Source organism: Anarhichas minor, unplaced genomic scaffold (genome assembly GCF_050575085.1).
Source record: "Anarhichas minor isolate MPS153535 unplaced genomic scaffold, ASM5057508v1 ptg000136l, whole genome shotgun sequence".
In the NCBI taxonomy this organism is placed as follows: Eukaryota; Metazoa; Chordata; class Actinopteri; order Perciformes; family Anarhichadidae; genus Anarhichas; species Anarhichas minor.
In genome coordinates, this window is record NW_027466582.1 from 9,144,000 (window position 1) to 9,171,035 (window position 27,036).

At 41.7% G+C, this 27,036-nt stretch overlaps 3 protein-coding genes and 1 long non-coding RNA gene across 8 annotated transcripts; 3 read left to right on the forward strand and 1 right to left on the reverse strand.

Moving 5' to 3' along the window:
• Nucleotides 1-1,118: 1,118 nt before the first annotated feature.
• On the forward strand, nt 1,119-10,517 carry paplnb (papilin b, proteoglycan-like sulfated glycoprotein). Of its 4 annotated transcripts, none has more exons than XM_076084290.1 (15): nt 1,119-1,278; nt 2,496-2,558; nt 3,457-5,665; nt 5,820-5,902; nt 6,257-6,366; nt 6,653-6,713; nt 6,819-6,921; nt 7,219-7,349; nt 7,508-7,825; nt 8,003-8,179; nt 8,302-8,452; nt 8,535-8,615; nt 9,092-9,239; nt 9,357-9,435; nt 9,896-10,517. In XM_076084290.1, the coding sequence occupies exons 4-15, from the start codon at nt 5,846-5,848 to the stop codon at nt 10,181-10,183; spliced, it is 1,704 nt and encodes a 567-aa protein (XP_075940405.1). In that variant the 5' UTR covers nt 1,119-1,278; nt 2,496-2,558; nt 3,457-5,665; nt 5,820-5,845; the 3' UTR covers nt 10,184-10,517. The 4 variants fall into 4 exon arrangements, with proteins under 4 accessions (XP_075940405.1, XP_075940401.1, XP_075940403.1 ...); XM_076084286.1 differs by having other exon boundaries at nt 1,120-1,278; nt 2,496-2,568; XM_076084288.1 differs by having other exon boundaries at nt 1,120-1,278; nt 2,496-2,568; nt 5,823-5,902.
• Nucleotides 7,919-14,570, reverse strand: LOC142942098 (uncharacterized). The gene is made up of 2 exons (XR_012951553.1): nt 8,279-14,570; nt 7,919-8,176 (listed from the first exon to the last, which is right to left on the reverse strand). It is a non-coding gene; the product is annotated as an uncharacterized LOC142942098 (long non-coding RNA).
• On the forward strand, nt 11,040-13,144 carry erh (ERH mRNA splicing and mitosis factor). Its single transcript, XM_076084291.1, has 4 exons — nt 11,040-11,197; nt 11,611-11,698; nt 12,205-12,325; nt 12,414-13,144. Exons 1-4 carry the CDS (start codon nt 11,156-11,158, stop codon nt 12,514-12,516), a joined length of 354 nt encoding a protein of 117 aa, XP_075940406.1. The 5' UTR covers nt 11,040-11,155; the 3' UTR covers nt 12,517-13,144.
• smek1 (SMEK homolog 1, suppressor of mek1 (Dictyostelium)) lies at nt 13,436-26,972 on the forward strand. 2 transcript variants are annotated; one of them, XM_076084284.1, is made up of 15 exons: nt 13,436-14,589; nt 14,833-14,888; nt 14,985-15,083; nt 15,215-15,832; nt 16,789-16,866; nt 16,966-17,082; nt 17,931-18,047; nt 18,130-18,261; nt 19,233-19,335; nt 20,757-20,915; nt 21,019-21,188; nt 21,648-21,790; nt 22,319-22,509; nt 23,207-23,418; nt 25,736-26,972. In XM_076084284.1, the coding sequence occupies exons 1-15, from the start codon at nt 14,448-14,450 to the stop codon at nt 25,859-25,861; spliced, it is 2,463 nt and encodes an 820-aa protein (XP_075940399.1). In that variant the 5' UTR covers nt 13,436-14,447; the 3' UTR covers nt 25,862-26,972. The 2 variants fall into 2 exon arrangements, with proteins under 2 accessions (XP_075940399.1, XP_075940400.1); XM_076084285.1 differs by having other exon boundaries at nt 13,437-14,589; nt 21,651-21,790.
• The last annotated feature ends 64 nt before the right edge of the window (nt 26,973-27,036 follow it).

The following is a 27,036-nucleotide window of genomic DNA, read 5'->3' on the forward strand; positions in this document are numbered from 1 at the left end:
CAAGAGGGCTTTGCTTCATTTCTTCCTGACGATTAGTTCAAATTAGTACCATTAGTCCACTTTTGAATTTATCAGTGTCACATGAGGACATTCTGCAAACTGAAGACAAATGAAAACAATCTAATCCTCATTAACTTGTCCACTGTATTAAACTGTAAACTGACTGCTTATCTTAACAGAATGGCAGTCTACACAATACTGACTTATATTTACATGTATGTGAATTTGAACTTACAGTTATCCATACTTTTAATTCATATAATTAGTCTACAGTCCATTTTGCTTCAATAGATGTTTATGTAACGCAGTAGTATAACAACCTATACTCGATTCAATTCCACGAATTTAACATTTGCCACAATTTCCCATGACCATTTTAAGAAAAATACACTCATGTATGCATCACATTAATAGTTCAGCTGGTTATGGTGTGGCAAAGCTCTCTGCAGGCATTACGAGTGCGCGAAGTGACTGGGCTGGCTGACTCGAAATGCTGAAGTGAGCGTGCACGTATTGTATCCTATTCCATTTCAGTTCTCCGACATACTTGATGAATACTGAAGTTATCTCTTTAAAGCACTTCTCATCATGGAGGATCAGAGATGAGGGCTGTCAGACGTCCTGTCTGCAGATGTGTCTCAGAGAACTGAATTTGAAAACATACTGAGCAAAGAGAATAAAGAGTTGAAATGTTATTACATTGGGGATCAATTTAAATTCCAAACCATCATATTCAATGTGAAATTAAACAATACAGATTATATTCCTTTTTTCTGGAGCATGTTCCTCTCAGTGGACATTTTATATTTTAAACATTTACCTACTACATGATATAAGCTCAACTATGAGTTGGAAGAGGATCCAATTTCCTATTATCAAAAGAAAAAGAAATGCTGGTTTGAGGCTGAAAGTTCTCTCTCTCTCTCTCTCTCTTTCTCTCTCTCTCTGTTAATTTAATTAAAATAATTATGCAAATTCATGTCAGAAATATGAAATAAAAAGCATTATTGGATTAATAGTTCATCATAGAAAATCTGAAGAAGCCTTTGGGACGCAGGTATTATAGAGGCGCTTCCTCTCACGCGACTGAATGTTCGGAGTGAACTGCTGATAAGCAGCAGTCTGCCTAAAATAGCAACATCATGATCGTCGTCAGTAATTGAATATAGTTGCTGTAAGGAGGGCAGAGCCGCTGCGTTCTCGACAGGATCCGTTCTTCACACACGCTATCTGATCTTCAAGATCTTGGATGCTGACAGTAAATAACCACAGGACCAAGTAAGAGTTTATTTTCTCATTTTATGCTTATTATACCTGCAAATTTTTTTATTTCTGTTCAATAGTAGGTCTACAACTTTACTAAATCCAAGCATTTGCAGCTTTTCATTTAACTTGCTCTGTTGTGATGATTGTGTGTCTACTGCTATCAGTATACTGATGATGACTCTTTATGCTTCTGTTTCCTTCTGCAATTCTCATGTTTAACCCTGTTGCCGAGCTAAAGCTTTGATATGGATGTCCAAAAGGTCAGACATCCCTTACCACATTTGTTGGTATTGAAGCTATTGTTTTACCCTGTGGTACATGTAAAACAAATATAATTTCCTTTGCTTACCATGTTGTCTTTGCATTGATCCAAGGGGCAACAAAATAACTATTCTTGGTATTGTCCTTTCTTTTAATGCATTGTGCTCAGGTTGTCTTTTACAATAATATAGTTATAATAATAATAACTTTGTTTACAGTTGCAGCTACTTCATTGAAATGTTCCTCTGGGTGTTTTCATGATTAATGTTTATTCAGAATAATAACTCATCCGGGACAGCCAATGTTTACATCACTGTATTAGAGCTGTATTCGAGCCAGTTGGTTTGTTTTGATAAGAAGTTGAAGGTGGTGATGTCACCATTTTGACTTCTTATCTCTACGGCCATTTAAAGGGCTGGTGCCTTTGCCGGCTCTTTGACTTGTTTTTAAACACATGGGTTTTCGGCATCGCTTTCTCATTTCACCGTTTAATTCTACGAGGTGCCCGATGAAGTATTTTTGCAATATGTTGTTTGACATGTTAGAGAACATGCTCATTAATACTTTGAATTATATCTTCTGCAAAAAGTAAAAAACAGTTATTTATGGTGGTATTTCTTGAGCATCTGTACAGTTTACTCAAATTTCAGGCAGATGAGCCTCGATAACATTGTTTGAAGCACCCTTGGCATACTATTTCTAAGTGAATAACAGTAACCGGTAAACACTTTATTTACAGACACTTGAAATGTAAAAATACTAATTTCTCTCATGTAATTTATAACTTGTGTTTAATTGCTGGTGAACTTTCAAACTTTAACTAATTTGAACCAATTTCACTGTAAATTACTTAAAGTTAGATAACACATTCCACATATTTCCTAAACATCCACATTGGCTAAACGACTACTTCATTATCCAGTGATTATTCTGTAACTCTTTCTTTTTCTTCTTTTTTCTAAATGGAGCGTCCTTTACCCAGTAATCCATCAGAGGGCGTCATCTCACAATCTTCTTTCTGAAACTCCAGAGTAAATATTTGTACGGAACCTTAGTCTGCACTTTATTTGATTTAGTGGACCTTTTGATTTACCTTCAAACAACATGTGTCAGCTATTGAGAGAAAATAGCAGAAAGAACGTGTGTGTGTCGAGCATGACTGAAATCTTTTAGGCGTGGAGTTGTGTACATAGCAGCACTATGGAATAGCCATTCTAGAGCAATCTGTTTTACTGCTGCTGGGCATCCGCTTTGTGTCCTTAAAATAACCATGACTTAATCCAACTGATGTTATTGTAATTAATCAACACATTTTTAAGAGTTTGGCCCAAACACACAAGTTCATTATTAGAGCAATGCCCGAGGGGAAGGGAGACAGAAAGACAGAGGGGTAAGAGAGAATAGAAAAGAGATTATAATGTGCGTATGAGTGTGTGTGCGTGTGCGTGTGCGTGTCACGGCCACCCGCAGATGAGTTTACGAAGATGAGGGTTAATCTCGTTACTCAGACAGCCATGGCAGTGAATAGGCTATAGGAGGAGGAAGAATCACGTAATCTGATGTCCTGCCTGCTGCTCAACTCCAGCCAGCAATGGTCTGGACTGGGTAGTGTGTGTTGCTCGGGATAACTTCCCTAAATGGATTACAGGACAGCATATGTCAGTGAAAGGGCACCTGGACAGACAAACACACACACACACACACACACACACACACACTGTACGAGCAGGTGCACAACCAGAGATTAGTCAGAAGTGCGTTTTTCACCCCCTGCAAGGAGCTTAACGTCAGCTAAGAGAAAGAAGAGGTGTTGGAGCAGCTTTGCATTTTTGACATTTCTCTGCCTTTTCTCTCAATATTTGAATACTTTCTACCTTTTGACCTTTTACAGTCATTGCCTACCAGCTAAATTATTCCCTTTTCTTCCAGATATCTGTTTCTCTGAAGTCTGACTGGAGTATCAAGTGTCTGAGAGCTGCTACAACAGGAGGATGGCGTCAAAGGAAGACACCAAGTCTGAGGCCCAGGCTGAGGCTCCAGACAACCCCCAGGTCTGTACTCCGGACTCATCCGAGTTCGAGGTAACCGCCGACCGGCTCGAGCAGCTGCTGAAGAGCATGGAGGTGCTGTTGTTGGACGTGGAGCAGCTGCGGGGCCACTGCAGCCACCACGCTACTGAGCTGATGCATGCGGCGGTGGACCTGAAGCAGCAGCAAGAGGAGCTAAAGGAGGGTTACTCTGAGTTGTGCAGAGAGATGCAGGAGATCATGGATTCAGTGGAAGACCTCTTCAGCACCAAGAGTGCCTTCGAAGCCAAAGAGACGCAAGCACAGAAACTGAACCGGCAGCTCTGAGGCAAAGAAAGTGACTGACAGACTTTGTTTCTCCTCGAGGAGGGAGCCAAAAATCTAGAGTGTGTGGTTTTGAATTTGGATGTGAGTCAAAAGCTGGTTTGGATGGGCATGGAGGTGGGGTGAGATGCTGGGCTTTAATGAGATTCTTAAATGACATATAACATTTCTGTTGTGCAAGGGATACTTTTTAGGTCTATATTTGACAACCACATTCACTGAAAAGTAGTTTGTAAAATGCATGGCTATGTATCGTTACTATTGGTGTAGTGAATATGTTCAAATGCATACAGCCTCAATAATACTCATAAAGTTGAATTAAAACCTTTCTGTCGTAGTTTTAATGAAACTTGAACATTATAAGCTTAACAAGGGTACAATTTGGTGCATCGCTTTCACACTATATAATCAAGCTTCTGTCTTTAACACAAGTTATGACAGGCCTGTGCATGTCAACAAACTATTTACTATGACTTCTGCAGTCTTTCTTTTTTTCCTGCCCACCCACTAAAGAACGCACACACACACACACACACACACACACACACACACACACACACACGCACACACATCACCACGGGTCTTGACTAAAGTATATATGTTCTTACTCCCGTCCGCCTGGATGGCTCCTACAGCAATTGCGGCACAGGAACGTTGCTTTTCATGGTCTTTTGGTATATCTTCCATATTCTATTTCCATCCAGGCTCACTAAAGCACATCTAAATAGAGCCTTAGAGCAATTTTTACCTCCAACTAGCTCCTCTGTGACTTACTGGTCTGTATTTAGTGGTTATGGCATGTGTGAAAGGGACAATCAGTGGCCAACAACTTTGAAAAAAAAAAAAATCAATCAACACTGGTAACTTCAAGATCTCTTTTACCCTCAATCTCACTTTGGTGGGTTTATGGTGCACATTAAATGTGTACCATAAGATTATCTTCTTCTTTTGTATTGGGACAAACAATGAGTACCTCTGGACACACGTGGTGTTTTTCATACCCCGCTAAAATTTCAGGTGGCTCTTCATCTCACCATTTTTGTAACATTGAGCATCCAGCACACAAAGCCTTTCTAAGAATGTGTCTGTGGCTACGTTCATTATTAGAGTCTAATCCCAGAACAGAATGATGTGGATTTAGAGGTATATCTATCCTAAACACTCTCTTAATCTCTCTTTGGACTGATAGCAAAAAAGTTACAGTTTTAGGGCATGACCACATAATATGTTATATGAACCACGGCTATTTTGACATTTCAGACACAATGGAGAGCACATAGGGTCATATTTAGATCAACTAGCTGGGAGTAGGCTGTGATCTTGTATTGGGTCTCATAGGATTTGTAAGAACATACAATTTTCTTTGCATTCAATAAAATGTTTCATCACATGTGAGCATCAAGATAGGAACCAACATCTTCCCCCTAAGATGTTTTACTGTTAACAGTGGAGATGTTAACAAATATTTGATCATAAATATGAACTTCTTCCTCATCGAAGTAACTTATTAGTTGTCTAAGTGATTAATTTACAAACCATTATTTCTTTAACTAAAACACATGGTGAAAATATTTGATATAAAACTACAACACGAGTTGTCTCACGGCCTGAGGGTCTTGACTGGAAAACCTCTGTTCCAAATTAAAGATATCACTGAAACCTGACACTTTGTGGGCTGTGGTGTGAGTGAGTCGAGAGGGTGAGGAGATAAAAAGCTGGGCGTCAGTGCCTACCTTCACTACTGAGGAGCACATGCCTCTGGACGGCTGGGAATTCACTTCAAGAAGGTAAGACAAAATAGGACATTGAATGCATGCGAAACAAATCACCAAGCATATCAAGAAATTGATATGTGCATCTGATATACATATGGAATGTCCTTTATGGTGAGAAGTACTTGCAATTACAATTTAGTTTTTTTTTTTTTGCCATCCTCGTCAGTAGTTGTGCAGTAGCTTCTTTAGAAAATGAACATCTTGCAAGTCCTGGGTCTCCTGCAGCTGCTGGCTGTACCTGCTTTCACTGTGAGTACCAGCTTTAACAATATTAATGTTATACCATTTGAATGCTAATGTCATTAATAAGTACTTTGGTACAGATGGAAATTGCAAAGAACTCTTAGCAGTATGTCCAAAATCTCAACAACCCCCTCCCCAGAAATGTATACTCTCTGACACATGTGTCAGCATTGCTGCTGTTTGTGTGCCATAAAGAGGGTTTATGTAACGTCGAGGGGAAGGTTTGTGGCTAAATGTCCCAGTTTCTATTTCGGTGTCTCCAGTGTGCTGTTAGTGTGTGTTAGTGGTTCGTGGTGGGCTATGATATGGCGTGTGAGAGAGCACTATGTGTTCCAGAGGCTGAGTTGTTTTCTTTTTCAGCTGACACGGCCAACCCATGACAACTGGGGAGAGTTTGGAGCCTACGGGCCCTGCAGCCGCACCTGTGGCACGGGAGTGGCAATGAGAACCAGGAAATGTATCACTTCGAGGTGGGGCATAGAGACATAGGGTGATGGGATGTCTCATCTATTGAATATTTTGCAACGAGAGGCCCGATTTTGATTTGTAAAAAAAGTAGCACAATACTTATATGTTTTATTTGTGCTATCGCTTTTCTTTATTTTGCATTGCCTTTATATTTTCATATTTTTTATTCTTTATTAAACATCATAATAACATCATCATTTATAAAGTATGATCTGCATAAATAAAGCCAAATGCATTCAACAAGAAATTGAGATGCAAGTGAATAACATTCTTTCCTCTCTCTTACAGGACAGATGGAGGACATAACTGCATCGGCTCCTCTAAGTCCTTCCGGACCTGTAATACACAAGTAATCATCCTATTTTTTGGCCTCTTAATAAATTCCACCCATCCATAACCGACACTAATGTTTCCTAAAATATGCCAACAGTCCATCATTTTGTTTTAATGGCAGGAATGTCCAGTTGGATCCCGGGACTTCAGGGAGGAGCAGTGCTCCCAGTTTGACAGAACGGACTTTCAGAGCAAAAGCCGCACATGGGTGCCTTTTTATGGAGGTATCAAACATCCACCTGAGTCTATGAAATGATACTTTAAAAAAATGATTGGTGTTATATGTAACCTCCTAAGATAACCAGAGATGGGTTCACCAAGTTGTTAATTATAAGAATTACCTTTACACAATATACATAAATAGTGAGGCGCATTACAGTAAGTAACGTTACTTTGATTGTCTTCTTTCTCTAACTCTCTGTATTGCGCTACAGTATACAGAACAAACCCTGGTTCACCGCAGTCAAACCACAGGATAGTGCAGATATTTTGATCTCTTGATATACTATGTGTTTCTGTAGCATCCAATCCATGTGAATTGAGCTGTGTCCCAAGAGGAGAGAACTTCTTCTACAGACACAGACCTGCAGTGGTGGATGGGACGCCATGCTATGTGGGCCGCACTGACATCTGTGTGGACGGCATCTGCAGGGTGGGAACACAACTGGGATCCATAATATTATGAGAAACTTTCAGAACTCTTATTCATATCTGTAGAATATCATTGTCTATTTTTCCAAATTAGTAGCTATTATTTATATTCATAGTTGCAGTAGTGTAATCGACAATAATTTCTCTCTCTCTCTCCAGATACTGGTCCATGGAGATTTTATGGGCTTAGATGAAGACGCTAATTCCGTACACTCTGCTGCTGTCGTTGCTGTTGCTCCTCATCCACGGGAGACACTCACATACATCTACAAAACCGGTGTCTATGGCCAGTGCTCTGCCTCCTGCGATGGAGGCATGCAGTATCGCAGCTTGGAGTGTTGGGTTCAGGACCCAGTGAACCCCCGTGTGGTGGAAGAGTCTCACTGCATCACCCAGCACCTGCAGAGGCCACACAGCCAGCAGGCCTGCAACATGAATCCATGTGCTGCTGAGTACAGTATCTCCAGCTTCAGTGTGGTATGTATCTTACACGTTTGTCTATCATACAGCCAGGCAATGACATACTGTTTCTGGCTACAGAATAGGAAGAAGTTAAAGACCTAACAGAAATAGACTCATCAAAAATGTATCCTTTAAACCACAAGGGAAAATACAACATAAGTGTATAACTCAATGTTCACTTTTGCTGGTCAGTGCTCGGTGACTTGTGGGGAAGGCCAGCAGACGAGGGAGGTGAACTGTGTGGGGTCGAGAGGTGAACGTGTGGCTGACCATGCCTGTAGTGGACTGGCAAGACCCCCTTCTGTCCAGGCCTGCCGCAGACCTGCCTGTTACACACACATCACCTGGCATGTGACTGACTACGGACTGGTAGGTGGAATTGAACAAAACAAAAGAAAAGTGTTGGAGTAGGTGGTAGGTGGACTGGGAAGAAAGCTTTTGTCTTTCCTTTCTCTCCACATTATTTACCCTCTTATGTCTTGTCTCTGCAGTGCACCAGAAGCTGCAGTGGTGGTGTGAGGGAGAGGAGAGTGGGCTGTTTTGATACGGATTTGAACCCCTACCCAGAGGCCCAGTGTGGAACAGCTACCAAACCTCTCTCTGTGGAAACATGCAACTCACAGCCCTGTCCCAGGGCACAAAGTGAGCCAAATCTGAGCCAATCAACTCCTTTGGTTTGATTATCTGTGCTTGTTTGTGTTTAACCAATGTACTTTACATTTAGTGGTCCCAAGTTTACAGGACCCAAGGGCACATGAGAGCACCATGAGAGGATTTGTACCCCATGTTCCAGAAGACCCTTCAGGTATGTAGAGCATGTGGAGGACGTTTTGTTTGAAGGCTATTCTCTTTTTTGTGCATGTTTGAAATACATGCAATTATTTTATAAAATATAAAAAAGATGCACAGAGAATATTTAAAATGAATGCACAGTTATTTGAGAGCAGGTGTTGCTCAGATTATATTCAAGTAAATGCATCCTCGGGCAGAAAATGTGCCCTTATGTTGTACTTGTTGCTGTTAAGACCATGATTGCACTGGTTTCTCATTGCTTTCTTGATCCTTTTTTACACACACAAAGTCCAAAGTGTCTCTTTACTACCTTACCACTGAAAGTCATATTTATTATTATATATTACATTCTAAAAAAATACCCGTCTTAAATTAACTACTGGTAAATATAATCCTACACCTTTAAAAAAAGCTAAGTTTTTTCACAGGTCTATGGCATGTACAGTAAGCTTTTTTGACCATGTCTGCATATGTGTTTGCTTACTTTAGCTTCCAGGCCACAGACAAACATTGCCTACCCTCCTGTGATTGGTCCTTACTGTGCACAGTCGTTATATGGCTGCTGTCCCGATGGGCACACCTCTGCCACGGGGCCAAGGAACGTGGGCTGCTCCCAAGACGACTGTGTTCGCACTAGGTATCACTGCTTCCTGCATCCGACTCTTTAAAACAATATATCACATAAATGAAAATGATGAATGGCATGGTGGCTCAATAGAAAATGTGTCCAACATAAAAAAACCTCTCTTCCCAGGTACGGCTGTTGTTTGGATGGGGTGACTCCAGCGCAAGGATTTGGAAGGGCTGGATGTCCCGAGTACCTGACAGCTGTGGTAGGAATCACATCCGTGATAATGTAGATCTATTAAAGGGACACCTCACTGATTTTACAAATTAAAAGTTTACTCTTTATGGAAAGTCCTACTCATCCTGTACAAATAGTTGTGTAGGGTATTCTTTGGCTCTGGAGAGGCTTTGGCAAGTCTGAGAAAGCCATCAGGGTTATTATACATTCATGACAGAACGCCTGAGCTTCAAATAGAGAGTTTTGAGTTTGAAACATATAGGCGTTCACTAGGCAGGGAGGGTCTAGTGATATGGATCTGAATATGTTGGCATCTGTTGCAAGTTTTGAAAATTGTGATTTTAATCATATCACTGTACCTCATTTTTAAACGAGAACTGACCCTATATAGTCCCTGCTACACACACCAACACACACATACAGTATATATGTAAATTTACTGGCTATACAGTACAATTTATCTCTCTCTCTCTGCCCTTTTCCCTAAGCAACACACACCACCTTCTGCCCCTCAACCCTCTGGTAATGTGTGCTCCATGCCTCGTGATGAGGGCCCCTGCGATACTTGGAAGGTCCGCTTCTACTTTGACTCTGGCACAGGCAAATGTACTGCGTTCTGGTATGGAAGCTGCCAGGGCAATGCTAATAACTTTGTGACCCTGGAAGCATGCCAGAGAGAGTGTGGGGATGTGGTGATGACGGAGCCCCCACCTGCATCTCGCAGAGGGACCCCAAGGAGAGGGGCACAAAGCAGTGCTTTGAGGGCAAGGGCATGACCATGCTCACCAATAATACCTCCAAATCATGGGATAACCAGAGTCCCGCCTCTATGAAGCTAATCACGGGATATTTACATGTATGACATTCACAAACATGTATTCTAAAACTTACCACATCCTACCTTTCATTTAAACATCAGATGTTACATTAAATTATCTAGATTGTCTCACATTATAACTAACATGGACCCAGGACATGGTTCTGATTTTGTTATCGTTTTAAGCTTTGTATTTTGTTTGTGATGCTTAGTATATTTTGCCGTTTAGATGAGGACTACAATAAAATAATGTCATTGTGATTATAAATTAAATCATAAACCATAAAAAAAAATTGGTTTTCTCTTGTCTCCACCTCTTGAAATGTCTCTAAAAAAGCACTTTAATTTGACCATCTTTTTAATAAACTATCAGTCAGTTTTTACAAAGCAAAATACAATGGTGTGATCATATAACATGCTACATTTACTCAAGCACTGTGGTTAAATACAGTCGTTTTTTCCTTTCTTTCATACTTCTGCTTAACAATACTAAACAACAGCATCGGCCAGCTACAATACTGAAATACTACACCTTGATGCATCAATAATAATAATACACTAATAAAATATCCAATATAATATATAGAATACTTTTGCCAATAATTAAGAAGGCCTAAATAAGATTTTAATGAAAGACTTTCACTTGTAATTGAGTATTTCCCTTTATGGAATTGAAACTTTTACCTGAGTAAAAGATATAAATGCTTTTCCCACCAAATACATTAATAATCATTATGAAAAGTCACATTGATTCTGTATTTTTAAAGTCAGACTTTTATTTTGAAACTAAAACATTATCTTGAACGCACCTCAGTTCTCAACCGGAAATATCTTAATTCATTTCCTCTGCATATTTTCCCCCAAACAGCTAGTTTAGCTAGATTACACGGAGAATTGAGAAGCATTAAACACTGTGTTTTTTCAGTTTTGCATGTCCTTTATACAGACAGGGTCTGCAGTCAGCCTGAACATGGTAAGAGTATTCTGTTTTACGCTTTAAGAGGTGAAAATACGCTGTAGTATCTCTATTAACTGTTAATCCATCATAGCTAGCTAAGCTAACGCTACATGAGTAACGTTAACTCTTGTCGAATTTCTTCTGTTGCTGTTAACACGTATTTTAATGCTTAATTTAATTTAGTAATTTCCGTTTGTTAACCTGAATGTGGATGAAGTAATGTATGCGGGGTATTTAGTCAAAGATGACCGTCAGTTATTGCGTCAAAGTTGCAGTCAGACAAACAACGTCCCTCTCCTGTTTGAGAAGGTTCCTCGTGTTGAATCAGAGCTAAATATATAGCTGCGCCTCGATAATTTAGGTGGTGTGGAGAAATATAATGAGCTGACATTATTGTGTGTATTTAATGTTATTAATCATCTTTACAGTCGCACACAATTTTGCTTGTCCAACCCACCAAAAGACCCGAGGGCCGCACTTATGCTGACTATGAGTCAGTGAATGAATGTATGGAAGGTAAGTGTTCACTAACAAAACACGGTGCTGTCTTTACCTTTGGTTCATTCATTGTAGTCTAAACCCATATTCTGTTAGCACCATTAGGAACATTACATTTCAATAATATTCCTCATTGAGGCCAATTAAATAATTTAATTTGGCTCCCTTTCATCATTATAGTTTGGGATCTGTTGGATGCAGCGTGAATGCATTTAATCGGTATTAAAATCTGTATTAAAATAGTAAAAGTTCATATGTTTTTACATTTATTTTGTCATTTCTTGGTTATTGAATGGTAAGTGTACTGTACATGCTTTAATTAACAATACACTGGAGTTGAACCTATATTTCATTAATAGTTTTAAAATATTTTTTCTCCTTTTCAGTCTCTTGAATGAACAATTTGACATTGTTAAATGAAGTTTATTATTACGTGTAGCATTTTAGCCTTTTTTTTTTCTTTTGATGCACACTTTTGGAAATAGCTTTGCTTCCATTCAGCATGCCTTGCACCTTTCTTCTAGGTGTTTGCAAAATGTATGAAGAGCATCTTAAGAGGATGAATCCAAACAGTCCCTCCATCACTTATGACATCAGTCAGTTGTTTGACTTTATTGACGACTTGGCAGATCTGAGCTGTCTTGTGTAAGTATGATTTAGCTTATCAATTTGAATGAAAGCCATTGAGTGTATATTGATTACTTCAAGTAAAAATATCATTATTTGTGTACAGGTACAGAGCTGACACTCAAACATACCAACCGTACAACAAAGACTGGATCAAGGAGAAGATATATGTCCTTCTGCGGCGTCAGGCTCAGCAGGCAGCAAAGTAAAGGCATCGGTGTGGAGTTGTCCGGCTACACTTGGAAGGAGTTTATACTGCACCGTATTGCCACAGCATCTGGAAGATCTTTGTATACGGACACCGTTGTCAGTTTGACATGGGGAGGGTTTACATATACTGTACATGGGAAAATGAAGGGGTTTGAAAACTGGGGAAAAGAAATGTGAGGCTTTATGTAGAAATAGAGTCGTGCTCTGCAGCATGCATAGCTGCAAGACATAACGCATTGACTGAGAGGGATTCGTGCTTGGCGAAATGCTCCACGGGCTAGGTAAAAATGTTTTTTTGTTAAATGTTCAGTAGTGTGCTTTCAGTTTTCCTAAAAGTTATGTGGCTTTTTTTTACATTTACTGGGCAGTTGGATTTGAACATGCTGTGGATTTTGAATGCAGATGCTTAATTTTTGAATGACCTAAATGCCTGCAGACTGACTAACCTATCAATGTAACCGATCCCAGAAGATTTATTTTCCATATTTTATCTATTCTGTTGCCACTATATCCTACCATCATAATGTAAAAAGTTGTTTTTTACATTTTGTTTTGCGTAGTATCTGATTTCAACTCTCCACTTTCTGTATTCTTTGATTTCAACAAAATAAACTATTGTTTTCTGAATTGTCTGCCCTCTGGAATTTCAATACAACCGTTCGCACAGTGAGGAATACATTGTTTATTCAGAGTCTCAGTATAGAAATTAGGATCTACATGTGGATCAATTTATATGTCAAATGGCTCCACTACTGATTGAATATGATGAGTGGCTGCATGGTAAATTATATGAAAGGTAAAGAGCAAATCATGTTAGATATTCTTGGAGCCTTTCGAGTCATTTTTAGAAATGGAATTGAGTTACTGTCTCTTTAAATGTGGCGGACTGCCCTGTTGTTGCTGTGCTGGAAACCCCGTACTGACTCTGAAGGGACCCAAGATGGCTGAATACTCACGGGGGGGGCAGTTAGCAATTATCTGAGCAAGACGTCGGAAATGAATGGCATATAGCATTATAATGTAAAGCGTTACCCTCAAATAATTATACGACTACCGTTTGTTGGTTTGCATACTTTTTGGGATGCATGAATACCACTGAGGAGATAGTGGTCTCTCCGCGGCCCCGAGCCAGAACATGGCGGAACACTTGGGGAAGAAATAGCAGCTAACACTAGCTAGCTGGCGTATTACTCAGACATAATTAGAAACATTGGTGTGGGGTAAACACGGTATCTTCGGTCCGCAAGTGTGAAATAATGCTATCGGTGCACAGCACTGGACATTTTGCTTTCAATAGTTGTTTAACATTGAATATATGGAGCGTAGGTATATAGCGTACTGCTAGCTAGTTAACTCGTTAGGTTTTCTAGCTAACGTAACTGGCTAACGTTGCCCGCAAGCGTATAAAACTGTACTAATAAGCAGGTAGTTTGTTTTGGGGGCCACATATCGTAACGGTGGGGCTTGATGTAAATACTCTTATTTCAACTGTGTGCTAGGACTTTCCAATGTCTGTCTGCCCTCGTTTAGTCGACTAACACGTTAGCTAACGTCAATGCCCTCCGCACTGTAAACTGTCGTTAGCTTGCTACAATGGTCCGCGAGACGTTGTCTTCAACACTGGCGAGATAAGTTTAGAGGCTGCTCGTGAAAATAAACCGATATTGTGGTTGATGCAGAATCGATCGGGGAATCTTCCTGTATACTAGCCTGGGTGTTCGGCTTTTAAGCTCCTTCAAATAACTGATTGCTTGGTTGACATCTGACACTTAACGTTAAGTTAGCTGAGTTAACGTTAGTAGTGTTAGTAGTTACAAGTGATCAGGTGTAGAGAAGTGAATTGAAGTTGTGGAGTTACGAGGTGAAGCAGACGCCCTGTAAGAGTCAAGAAGGTCCGGAAAGGGGAAACCGGTCACAACTACCTGCCAGGATGACGGACACTCGTCGACGAGTCAAAGTCTATACCCTCAATGAGGACAGACAGTGGGACGACCGTGGAACCGGCCACGTCTCCTCGGGTTATGTGGAGCGTTTGAAAGGCACGTCTCTACTGGTGCGAGCAGAGAGTGATGGTAAGGCGAAGCAACGATCTAAGGCAAGATGAATGGCGTATGGCAAGTTACAGATCACTTGCTGTGTATTGGACAATTGTATAGTAGCTCAATACTTACTATATGTAAACAATACCTTACACACACTTATTTTGATCAGCTGGAACCATGCATGTAAACCTCCTTTATGATATATAACTTAATAAGATCCGAACCTACCCTCCTCATGTCTTTTTGACAACACCTTTGTTTTTCACCTGACAGGTTCTCTACTGCTGGAGTCCAAAATCAATCCAAACACAGCCTACCAGAAACAACAGGTCAGTACATAGCATGGCGCAGTATGCTCATCTAGAATATGGATTTCTTTCTCTGTGTACCGATTCTAAATTGGCTTTGTTTTTCTTTTTGGAAAGGATACTTTGATAGTATGGTCAGAGGCAGAGAATTATGATCTGGCACTCAGCTTCCAGGAGAAGGCTGGCTGTGATGAAATCTGGGAGAAAATATGCCAGGTAGCTGCACTTTCTTTGTGTGTGGGTGTGTGTTTGTCTGCTCCGTCTGTGTATGCGTTTGAATTCAAGTGTGTTTTGGTTTCTGTAACTAGTCACATCCTATTTAATCGTATGTTTGTCTCATGGTTAAGGTTCAGGGAAAGGACCCATCAGTGGACATAACCCAGGATGTGGTCGACGAGTCTGAGGAGGAACGCTTTGACGACATGTCCTCGCCGGGTCTGGAGTTACCGCCATGTGAACTGAACCGCTTGGAGGACCTGGCTGAGCTGGTGGCCTCCTCACTCCCATCACCACTGCGGCGCGAAAAACTGGCACTAGCTGTTGAGAACGAGGGCTACATTCGCAAGCTCCTGGAAATGTTCCGTGTGTGTGAGGATTTGGAGAACAGAGAGGGACTGCATCACCTGTACGAAATCATTAAAGGCATCTTCCTGCTGAATCGTACGGCACTCTTTGAGGTTATGTTCTCTGAGGAGTGCATCATGGACGTCATTGGTTGTCTGGAGTTTGATCCGGCACTTGCGCAGCCACGGCGGCATCGGGAGTTTCTAACTAAGACGGCCCGCTTTAAGGAGGTGATCCCCATCTCTGATCCTGAACTGCGTCAGAAAATACACCAGACGTATCGGGTGCAGTATATTCAGGACATGGTGCTGCCCACGCCCTCTGTTTTTGAGGAAAACATGCTGTCCACCCTGCACTCCTTCATCTTCTTCAACAAGGTGGAGATTGTGGGCATGCTACAGGTGAGATGCGTGTGCACAACATGTTCCCTTTAAAATGTATTCACTGTAAAAGCAAATGATACAAAAGCATTTACTGTACAAGCTTTACAGAATGACAATCCTGCAAAACATCAAAAGGCAAAAATGAAAGAATATTTTTTTTAAATAGCGTTTATGCCCGAGGACTGGAAATTACAGTAATTGTAGAATCGTTCAAAGGTTTTAATTTAGGCTGATTTAGCTTCACCCACCAGTGTGAGTTTGTCTGCTAGTCTTTTATGGTCATGTGACCTTTGTGTTTTTGTACTGTGTCAACTCAGCAGTGTTTGTGTATGGCTGTCTCCATAGAGATGGGGAAGTGTTGTGTAAATCAGTTATGCTGCACTAGAGGAAAACAAACTGCCACGCTGTTGACTCTGGTACACGGTGCTTTGTGAAGTTCTGAGGTCAAACACTACTGATACGGAGCTTTTCTTCTTCCTGTCTTGTAACATGAACAGACCAGGTGTTTAATTTATTTCAACAAGCACTTGATATTCTGGATTGCAGATATTGAAGAACTGAGTAGTCTGTGTGAGACATCTAATGTACAAAACCCATCAGGAAATCCACACAAATGTTATGTGATAGTTCTGAAGACTTTTTATATGCAGCAGATTTCCTTTAATGTAAACTGTAATAGTTATAAATAACAGTGAACAGAATATACATGTCTCTACTATGATGATTATAAAGACAACTTATACTGCACTATAACTTCAAAGTCAGTCACGTTAAATATGGTTGATGTTATTTCCTGGTAATTTGTATCTGACACATACCATTGTACATCAACAACAACTTTGTAACGACAGATTTAACAGAGTGCACAATTGGCCCAGGATGAGTGTGAGGGTAAAGGGTGATTTTTCCATATTGTGATTTGTTGACCCTCTCTGTGATACTCACCCCTTCTTATCTCCCTTTTTTGACGTCAGGATGACGAGAAGTTCCTGACAGACCTCTTTGCACAGCTAACAGATGAAGCTACAGATGATGACAAAAGACACGAACTGGTATGGCAGACCGTCATCAGTAATTATTCATAAATTATTGTTCTATTTTTTATCTTTTTCCCTTGTTTCACTGAGCGGTGGTTTGTTTCTTCCTTACAGGTGAACTTCCTAAAGGAATTTTGCGCATTCTCACAAACGTTACAACCTCAAAACAGAGACGCCTTCTTCAAGACATTGTCAAACATGGGCATTCTACCGGCACTAGAGGTCATACTGGTGAGTGCAGCAAGCTTAACACAAATCAGTCGGTATCATCAGTGAAGATGTTACGAGTGTCGGCATGATGTGCAACTGTGCATCTGCTCTATACGATGCTATTTTGCTACCAGAGATTGTGTACACACCGCAAGGACATCTTGAGTTGTATTACAGCTAAACTCTCACAAGCTTTGTTAGACTCTCATTGACCGGTGCATCTAATCATACCAGGTCGAGTTATCTGTCAGGAGAATCCACTCTTACGCTGACTCTGGGCCACACTGAGATCCTGTTTGAAATGTTTGAAAAACGATCAGTTATGTGTCGATGTAAATGCGATGAGAATATTGATTTTGCCAAAATCCTTAGCCTTACAGATGCAAAAAAATAAGAATAAAAGATAGAAGCTGCAGTGTGTGTGTATGTGGTGGGGAGTACACCGCCTGCATCTACCCAGCAGCCTCTGAGCTGCATTTGGTTGTTTCTTGTGTTCGTGCCTAGTTCACAGAACAACCCATTATCCAGCGATACAAATATGTGAAACAATTATCCTTGGACATTGGAGGTCAGGGAAAAAATATCTGAACAAATACATACAACAGATTGAAACAGTAGCTCATATGTTGAGATATGTGTTCTTGTTACATGTAACACATGTATACCTAAACCGTTTGTTAGAGTAATTCCCGCTTCCTCCCTCCTTGTCCACTTACACCCTTCTGAAGTAAACTAAGAAGAAATAAAACAATAAATGTTGGTGAATTTAAATGCTGTTGTGTCTGTTTTTGATGATCACTTTTGTTTCTGTTTTGTTGTTAAGATAATACACAGTCCACTGATGAATCTATTTCATGTTGATGAAACAGGGAATGGATGACGTTCAGGTGCGTGGGGCAGCCACAGATATCTTCTCTTATCTGGTGGAGTACAACCCCTCCATGGTACGAGAGTTCGTCATGCAGGAGTCTCAGCAGAATGATGATGTGAGTATATGAACAAAGTCAGTCAGAGATATCGGAGAAGGATTTCTTTACGATTACTAATACGTAATTATTGGCCTTCCAGGACATCCTCCTGATCAACCTGATCATAGAACACATGATCTGTGATACAGACCCAGAGCTGGGGGGAGCAGTGCAGCTGATGGGTCTGCTACGGACTCTGGTGGACCCTGAGAACATGCTGGCGACTGCAAATGTAAGTTTGCGTGCTACTCCTAAACACGTTTATACGGTCGGTGACTTAAAGAGTTGTGCTTCGTCTCATAGTGGCGCTTTACATTACCGCTTTTAATAATCGCCACGTTCTCTGAACATATGAGACACACTGGTTTTAAGTGACATGGGAAGAATCACCATATAAGAGTCTGGTCTCGCTGTCTACCTTTCTCTTTTTGGAGAACGCCATGTGAAATAACTTCTCTGACTCGAGTACTGTTTGGCCTCTTGTCCAGTCCCAGTCTGTATGCATGTCACTCAAGCCGCGATGCTTATCGGAATACACATATTTAATTGGCTGAGTATCATCATGTGAGATGATTTACGAGCATGTAATTGGTCGCTGTGTTTCCTGGACCGCTGAACGAGTGGCGTAAAGGCTAGACAAGCTGCGCCGGTTAAAATAAAAGCGTCCGTCCTAATTGAATAATTCCCAATTAGTTGTAGGTCCAGGGTCCAGCTACTACATATTAGTGACCCCTGCCTTATATACTCTATAGCCAACTGTGTTGTACTTTCTCCAGGCGTCCGTCTGACAGTCCATTACACAGAAACTGAGTTCACCATTCTGTAGCCAAGAGTTCGGCGGCAATGGAAAGGACCGGGTTATTACAGGGAGCAAAGGAAGGTGGAGTTGTTAACATGGAAGTGCCACATTCACTTCTATACATGCAAAAGACAAACATTTGATCCAAATGTAGATATTGGCTGTTAAAACAAAAAATGAAACATTCTTACCGAATAGCTGGACTGTCCTGCTCATCAAGTCACTCTCCAGTAGTGGAAAAAGTTGTTGGCAGGTTTGTCCAGAGCTCTGCACCGTCACCGTTGTCTCTATGTATAGCGTTCTGTAAATATTTACATTATCATCCATATCCGAGTTGTGTTTCTAAGTAACAAATTCTTGTTACTGAGTAGAAAATGTGCTCTTTTTTCTTTTTTCTCCTCCAGAAAACCGAAAAGACGGAGTTCCTGAGCTTCTTCTACAAGCACTGTATGCACGTCCTCTCAGCTCCACTGCTGGCCAACACCACAGACGACAAACCGAGCAAAGGTATTGTGTGTGAGTGTGCGTGTGCGTGTGTGTGTGTGTGTGTGTGTGTGTGTGTGTGTGTGCGTGTGTGCGTGTGTGCGTGTGTGCGTGTGTGTGTGTGTGACAGTATTTGTCATTCATTTGTACCGAGTTGCCAGCCATCGTTTCTCACATTGGAGTGAGACGAGGAGAAAATGTGATGTTGTGATCTTCGCAATAGAACATCTTTGATGTGACGAGTCTTGGCCAATCAGCGTTAAGATGTCTACAGCGTCTTTCCCTCCGTTAAAGTTTAAGTTACGTTATGTCCGTTACCGTTCATACTTGCTGGGTTAAGTTAACGTCCACTGCATGCGGAACTTTGTCGACTGTTAACGTTCGTCATTGTCACGATTTAGAAGGAAAAAACGTAACGTGATGAAACATGCAGCCCCCCCCGTGTTCCGGTTCAGTTCACGCGGTCACTCATTAACGTTAAACCGGAACACCGGCGCATCTGGTTGCAGGTTGTTTGTTTTAACTCAAAGTAGGATGAGGATGATTTCGTGGTCAGAATAACTTTCATGACCACGAAACATGAGGCCCAGATACTGATGAGATGATGAGGTCAAAGAGCTCCAGGAAGAGGAGGCTGTCTGTAGCGCAGCTTGACGCAGGGCTGAGATGTGAGTGGAGCTGGGCCTGGATAAAGGTGGAGGTCTAAACAGACGTGAGTACAGCTTCCCGCTGTCACAGTGTTTTAAATACATTGATAAGGCAGGGTATGCTAAATGCAGCCTCTGCTCCAAGGAGATAAAGTACAGCAACAAGGGCTCACGTGCCCTCTCATCACACTGTACACACTGTTCACTGTAATGACCACAGCCAGTGTACCAACAGTCCCAACAGTCCCACGTGCAGTTGCTCTCAAGAACCCTGAAGTAATGAGAGGGTTAAGGTGCCTGTACCTTCATTTCAGCAGCTTGCTAATGCATATTAATTGCAAATAGAAGATAGGCCACAATTCCAACAGCTTTGCAGTAACAGTGGAAGTTAATATTAAGCCATACAGTAACAGGGTTCAATGAAAACTTTGCACTACAAAAGAGAAAGCAATATGTGCACTAGCTGGATGCTACTACCTACTAAAGCTCTTATTGATGTGTCAGTGTTATGAATGCCTGTCAACCAGAGTATATTTATAAATGTTTATTCTTTTAATCAAACTATTGTCTCTCATTCGTTTGTGTCATTTAAGGTATACTGTATGCTTTGGAATTCTCATTGTTAGTTTAAATACTACATTTTCTCACTTTTTCATGTATACACCGAGATTTCACAAAATGTTTGGTCATGGAAATTTGGTTAAAAGTCATGGAAATCCATTGGTCAAAATGTGTATGAACCCTGGACTTTAATGCACAAGTATTTCATGTTGCCTTCTGCCTTCCTTCTTTTCTCAGATGATTTTCAAACATCCCAGCTGCTGGCCTTGATTTTGGAGCTGCTGACGTTCTGTGTTGAGCACCACACCTACCACATAAAGAACTACATCATCAACAAGGACATTCTCAGGAGGGTGCTGGTGCTCACGGCCTCTCAGCACGCCTTCCTGGCACTATGTGAGTCACACACAATCACTTTACCTGTTAACTCGGGACAACATGCTGACATTGATCATGAATGAGTTTGTTTTGAGCTCGACATTCCTCCGTCTGTGTCCAGGTGCCCTACGCTTCATGCGGAGGATCATTGGTCTGAAGGATGAATTCTACAACCGCTACATCATGAGAAACTTTCTCTTCGAGCCCGTCATCAAGGCCTTCCTCAACAACGGCTCGCGCTACAACCTCATGAACTCGGCCATTATTGAGATGTTCGAGTACGTCCGTGTGGTGAGTGTTTTCTTACAGTTAACATGGATATTCTGCCCATTGTTTTCTGTTTTGGGCAAGTGATTAGGTCATTTTATACCTATTAAGAGGCAACTAACAGGTTAATTACAAAAATAACCTACGCACAAAATGACGTTAATTATAAGAGGCCCTTTCCTGTTAGTCCTGCGCTTTATTGACTCAATTAGCTTTTCAAAGCACTATCCATTCTTAGAGGTGCTGAAATGTTACATGTAACATTTTATCGATTCATTTTAACTTGTTTGGTGTGTTCTCCCCTCTTTCTCTCCCCGGCTCTTTGTATCCACACTTCCTTCTTCTGCTCTGTCTCTGTCTCTGTCTCTCTCTGTCTCCTGAACTGTAAACTATTTATTTTACCTTTTCACACTTTCCCCCCCTCATTCTGCCCTCCCACTGTGTCTCTACACTCCTCCTCCTCTCTCCTCCCATTGCCCCCAGGAGGACGTGAAGTCTCTCACAGCTCATATAGTAGAGAACTACTGGAAAGCTCTGGAAGACGTCGACTACGTCCAAACGTTCAAGGGCCTAAAGTTGCGGTATGAACAGCAGCGAGAGAGACAAGACAACCCCAAACTGGATAGGTGAGTAAACCAAAGCTGCACAACCACTAAGGATTTAGTGAGTGTGAGTCCCCTTGTCTGTGACGGTGTCTCACAATAAGTGGAACAAACAATGTCAGACGTTCCAATCAGATAACAGATGTTGATAAACCATAAAAATACCATTATATTGTTTCCAGTGGGCATTACGTTTTGGGCAGTGTCTATTATTATTATTTTATATCACCTTTTGAAATGTTGCTTGTGCACTTGTTGTGCTGCAGGTTTCTCAAGTAAACACAGTGAGTGTTGTGACTTGCTGTGATTGTGCAATGTACAATCTAATATTTCACATCACATATGATTTACAATTTTAATTGTTTTTTTCTTCCTGAAAACAAACTAAGCCTAAAAACCGCCACACACACAATGTGAGAGTGAAGACTGGTGGAGTAGTTCCCAGTGACTACCGAATAGCCCTTTTGCTTGAAATGCTCGTCCGTAGTGCGAGTTCAGAGTCGGTCGCGTTAAATGCAGAATGACCTCCATGCGCTGCTTCATCCCCTCCAGCATGCGCTCCATCCTGAGGAACCACCGCTTCCGCCGCGACGCACGGACACTGGAGGACGAAGAGGAGATGTGGTTCAACACGGACGAGGACGACCTCGAGGATGGCGAGGCCGTGGTTCCTCCCTCCGACAAGATGAAGAGCGAGGAAGACCTCATGGAACCTATAAGCAAGTTCATGGAGCGAAAGAAATGTACGTATGGCAACGCATCGTTTAGTAGATACTTTAGGGTTTGGAGAGAATCACATTTTGTTGTTATTGCAGGACAGAATATTTGTCGTAATGTTAGTGGTTAATGGCTGATTGTTTTGAGAGTGAGAACTATATATCTGGTACGTGTGGTGTCTAAACTGTTATGCAATTTCACGAGGCTGCACTTTTATGATGGTTATATCAGTGTGAGATCATTAACAAGTACTGAGGAGGGAATACTACCAGGAAAGGAGTTTTATGTACCGGCCCATTGTAGTCATAGCCATATGATAAAAACTTTTTACGCGGTATTTGTCATATACTGCCTTATTTTATTGTAGTGCTGTTTTGGGTGCATTCATTGTGGATGGTACATCTATCTGGTGCATGAATAAGTCCAGGAACTTAAGACATTAGTCTGTGTTTTAGAGTATAATGTACAGAAAACTGTAGTTGGAGGTATTGGCTTGATTCAACATGGTTGTACCTAAGCTCACTCAGAAACAATACTTTTTACTGTAGGTTGTTTGTGGTGCTGGGTAACAGTCCCTTGTTGTTGGCTCAAACACAAACATTAAAAAGCAAATGCGTCTTGTAAAAGCATGTGGTTATAGAAGATGCATTTGTTCACCCATGAAGTGGTGAAAAACAACGTAAAAATGGAGATAAAGAGCGTTTGTCCGCCTCTCCCTCCCAGTGAAAGACACGGACGACAAAGACGTGCTGGGGAAGTCGAGCTTATCCGGCAGGCAGAACCCGAGCTTCAAGCTCTCCTTCTCCGGCTCCACTAAGACCAGCCTGTCCAGCCCTCCATCATCTGCCTCACTGAACCCAGGCTCTCCAGGATCACCGGGTTCTCCGGGCTCAGGGGCACGGAGCTCACCCTCCACCACAACTGTAACCACAAAGGTACCCGTCAGCATTTTATTGGTCCGCTTGTATTCAGTGCTACTGAGAGATTCTGTTCAGTAACTGAAAGGAAGGAAGGAAGGATTTGGTGAACACTGAGCTTTAACTATGAGCCTTCACACTTAGACTGTTAATTTTCACACAACTCCCACCATCCCTGTTGTGTCTTACAAAGAATAGTCACCACCACCAGTGTGCCACTGGGCTGTACAAATGTTACTTGTTGAGCGTTTAGACAGGAGGGAAATGGAGGGAGAGAGACTAAGAATGGCACATGAACATTCAATAGATTTACAGAAGTGGGTAGTAACGTGATACCTTCACTAAAGTAACCTTTAAGTACATTGTAACAGGTGCCGGTTGTGAATGCTGATCTGCAGTCAGTGCATTAGAGAAGCGTGTGTGTATCTCATGGAGTCATGCTCATTGGTGTAGCCTGATGAAGAGAGAGACCAAACTATGCACACGAAAAACATCACAGCATTGTCTCCTAATGATCCTAAAGGATTCATCTGACTTGAAAGATAAGAGACTGATTTGTCCACTTATCTAATCTTATTGTCGTTATATGATTGAAGAGAACTCTGGTCTGTGATGGGAACGTGGACTTTGAGTTAGTTTAAGGCAGAGGTAGCCAACACGCTGCAGGCACCCTGTCGCCCGCAGGGACCACGTGAGTCGCCCGCAAGACATGTTCTAAAAATAGCACTAGTCATTATGGAGCTCCGTCTAAAATTGTAGTTGCTGTTCTTTTTTAATCAAAAACGCTTGCAGAGAGTTAAGAGAGTTGGGTACCCGGAGGCGCACGGCGGACAGCCAGGACGAGGCTGCCGCACCGCACTAGGTTTTCAGGTTCTGAATGGCGGGCGCATCCCGTTGGTGCCAGACGCGAGCCGCGAGCGCACCCCGTCGTCAGGTCCGTAAGTCCTCGGAACAGGCCGCGGGGCAACAACTCAGGGGTGGCGGGGGTAGAGGCGAGGCAACGCAATCCGACCGAAAAGGCCCAGACTAGAGGTTTGAACGCGGGCGCCCGAAGACGCTCGCGCACCTCGGAGGGTTGGATCCCCCGCTCGGCTATAGACGAGACCTTTTATTAGTTAATTCGTGGAGACAAAGGTACCGTTGGAAAAGCTGGTGTCGGTGACAACAGACGGTGCTCCCGCGATGACGGGCCGGCATGCGGCTTCATTGCGCAATGCAAAGGTGACCCAGACTTCGCAAAATTTCTACATTACCACTGGATCATTCACCAGCAGGCGCTATGTGCAAAAGTAACCGGCTTTAATCATGTGATGATACAAAAATATCAGAGATGTGATACCTCTGACTTTCAAATGTTGAAACAGATTAACAGAAATAAAAGTTGCATGTTTAAATATATATGTGTAGCTATACCATCATTGTTGTGGAAATCATTATTAATAATTAGTGTGAGGAATAATTAACTGACATGTGATCAAACAGTCTCTTCACATATATTATTATTATTAAGGTGATCTGTGCAATTTTGTTATTCAGGAAGTTTGTATCAAATAAGTAGCCCTTCGTACTACTCGGTACCCTTGAAGTAGCTCTGTTTAAAAAAGGTTGGTGACCCCTGGTTTAAGGACACTGTAACATGTTGACACTTTATAATTACTTTTTGACATAACAGACGAGGTTACATTGTGCATGATTTGCTGATTTATTTGCCAAATAATACAATATATGAGACAAGCAAAACATGTAATTTTTAGAAAGTCTTCATTTATTGATGAACTTAATAGAGAAGAAGAATAATAATAATGGTGCCAGACTATTGCCCGCAAGAGATTGTTGTTTGTATGATCGTGTTTTAAATGAATCTAAATTAAAAAACATAATGACATTCATTCATTTTGAAAGCTACGGGGTTTGTCTTCCGCGTACAACGTGATGTCATTGCGTTACATTAACTTGGTACATAACACGGTAACTGCTTCTGTCTTTGGAGTATGCTCGTGATCATGTCATTGCATTGCTTTGCAGTCTGCACACAAAAATAAGCATTTGTCTAAAAACAAATGTATTTTGGATCGATGTTTGTTTATTTATTCAAATTAGTTCAAAGTTGATGAAAACAGATGTCTAATTTTTGTATTTTTTGTTTTATTTATGACACAATTTCACTACTAATTATTATGTTTGTCGACTTCGTAACCTTTTAGCTTATGTTGTACATATGTCAGGAATATGAAGATAAATTGCATCAAAATATGCAATAATTCCAACGTGGGCTATTGTTGACCATTTCTGCAGAGTTCAAAGGTCTGATTTGTGATGTGCGTTTTGTCTTCAGGGAGGTTTAGTGGGACTGGTGGACTATCCCGATGACGACGACGACGAGGATGAAGAGGAGGAGGAGGATGGGGAGAGTAAAGAAGACCCTCTGCCACCTTCGAAGAAGTCCAAACTGAGTTCCTAAAGAAGCTTCACCGTCCCAGCGCGTGCTCCGCTCGGACGGTCTCGGCTCACAGACTTCTCACGGGAATGATGAAACTTGTAAACAGATTGAATGAATCCGAGCCACCCCCTCGCTGTCAGCGGGTGGCCAAAACGAGGAGCAGACTGTGAACGGATACCAAGCCTCCTCAGACTAGCCCACTTCATACAAAGTGCCAATCAGGAAACCAGGAGTGAAAACACGTCTGAAAGGTGCATCGGGCGTGTGAATGTCGGGGGGAGAATCTCACTCAGTGCATCGTCCGCAGACTCGGGACAGCACCAGGCCGGTTTGGAGTTTGGAGTTTGGAGTTTGGTTATTTAGCAACTGGAGGAAACGACCACAAACAACACATGTACACACAGACTGAAATCCCAGAGAGCTCGCATGGCTCGGACCATAACCCACTGCCCACCCCCCCCCCCCCCCCCCCCCCCACTCAGGGAAGGACATCGCAGCGGCCCAAACGGGTCGGCCAGTTCAAACCCAGAACCACCACTCTCACCCCCCCCCCCCCCCCCCCTCAGAATTCACCTTCCTCCTTGTTTCCCACCTACTTCTTTTCCTCTTCTCTTTCCTCCTCTCTTTGTTGCTTTTCAACCCTTTTTTATTTTTATTTTAAGTTAGTATATAGGAGCAGACGGGAGGCAGCATGCGGCAGAGAGCTGTCCCTGTTGTCGTTTGAAGATGTCATCAGTGTTGTCGTTCCTCAGCGGACGTTCTCTCTCTGAAGAGAAACAAAAAGCCAGCAGTTTCTTCATGATTTTCTTTACGTTCTCTATTTGTCTCTCAATCGTTCTCCTGTTTTTTGTAAATGATGACAAAAAGAAGACCTGCCTTTAAATGTTCAGGACGTTTTCAGTCACACTTGAACAGGTTTTTAAAGACCTCAGTAGGTGAGCTAGTTTTACCCTTTTTGCCCTTTGAAACTGCAGATTTTTTGGAGAATTTGTAATCCCGTCTTGATTAAAGATTGAGTGGAATTCTAGATGTGATGAATTTTGTCATATCTTTTCATTTTTTTTTCCTTTTACATGAGTGTACACTTAGTTGTTGAGAATATTTGGGACCATTAAAATGATCTTTGCTGTAAGATGTCCTGAATAACTCCAGTGTTTCCTTGCTGCATCGTACCGTTACTGATCGGCCTGGGTTGA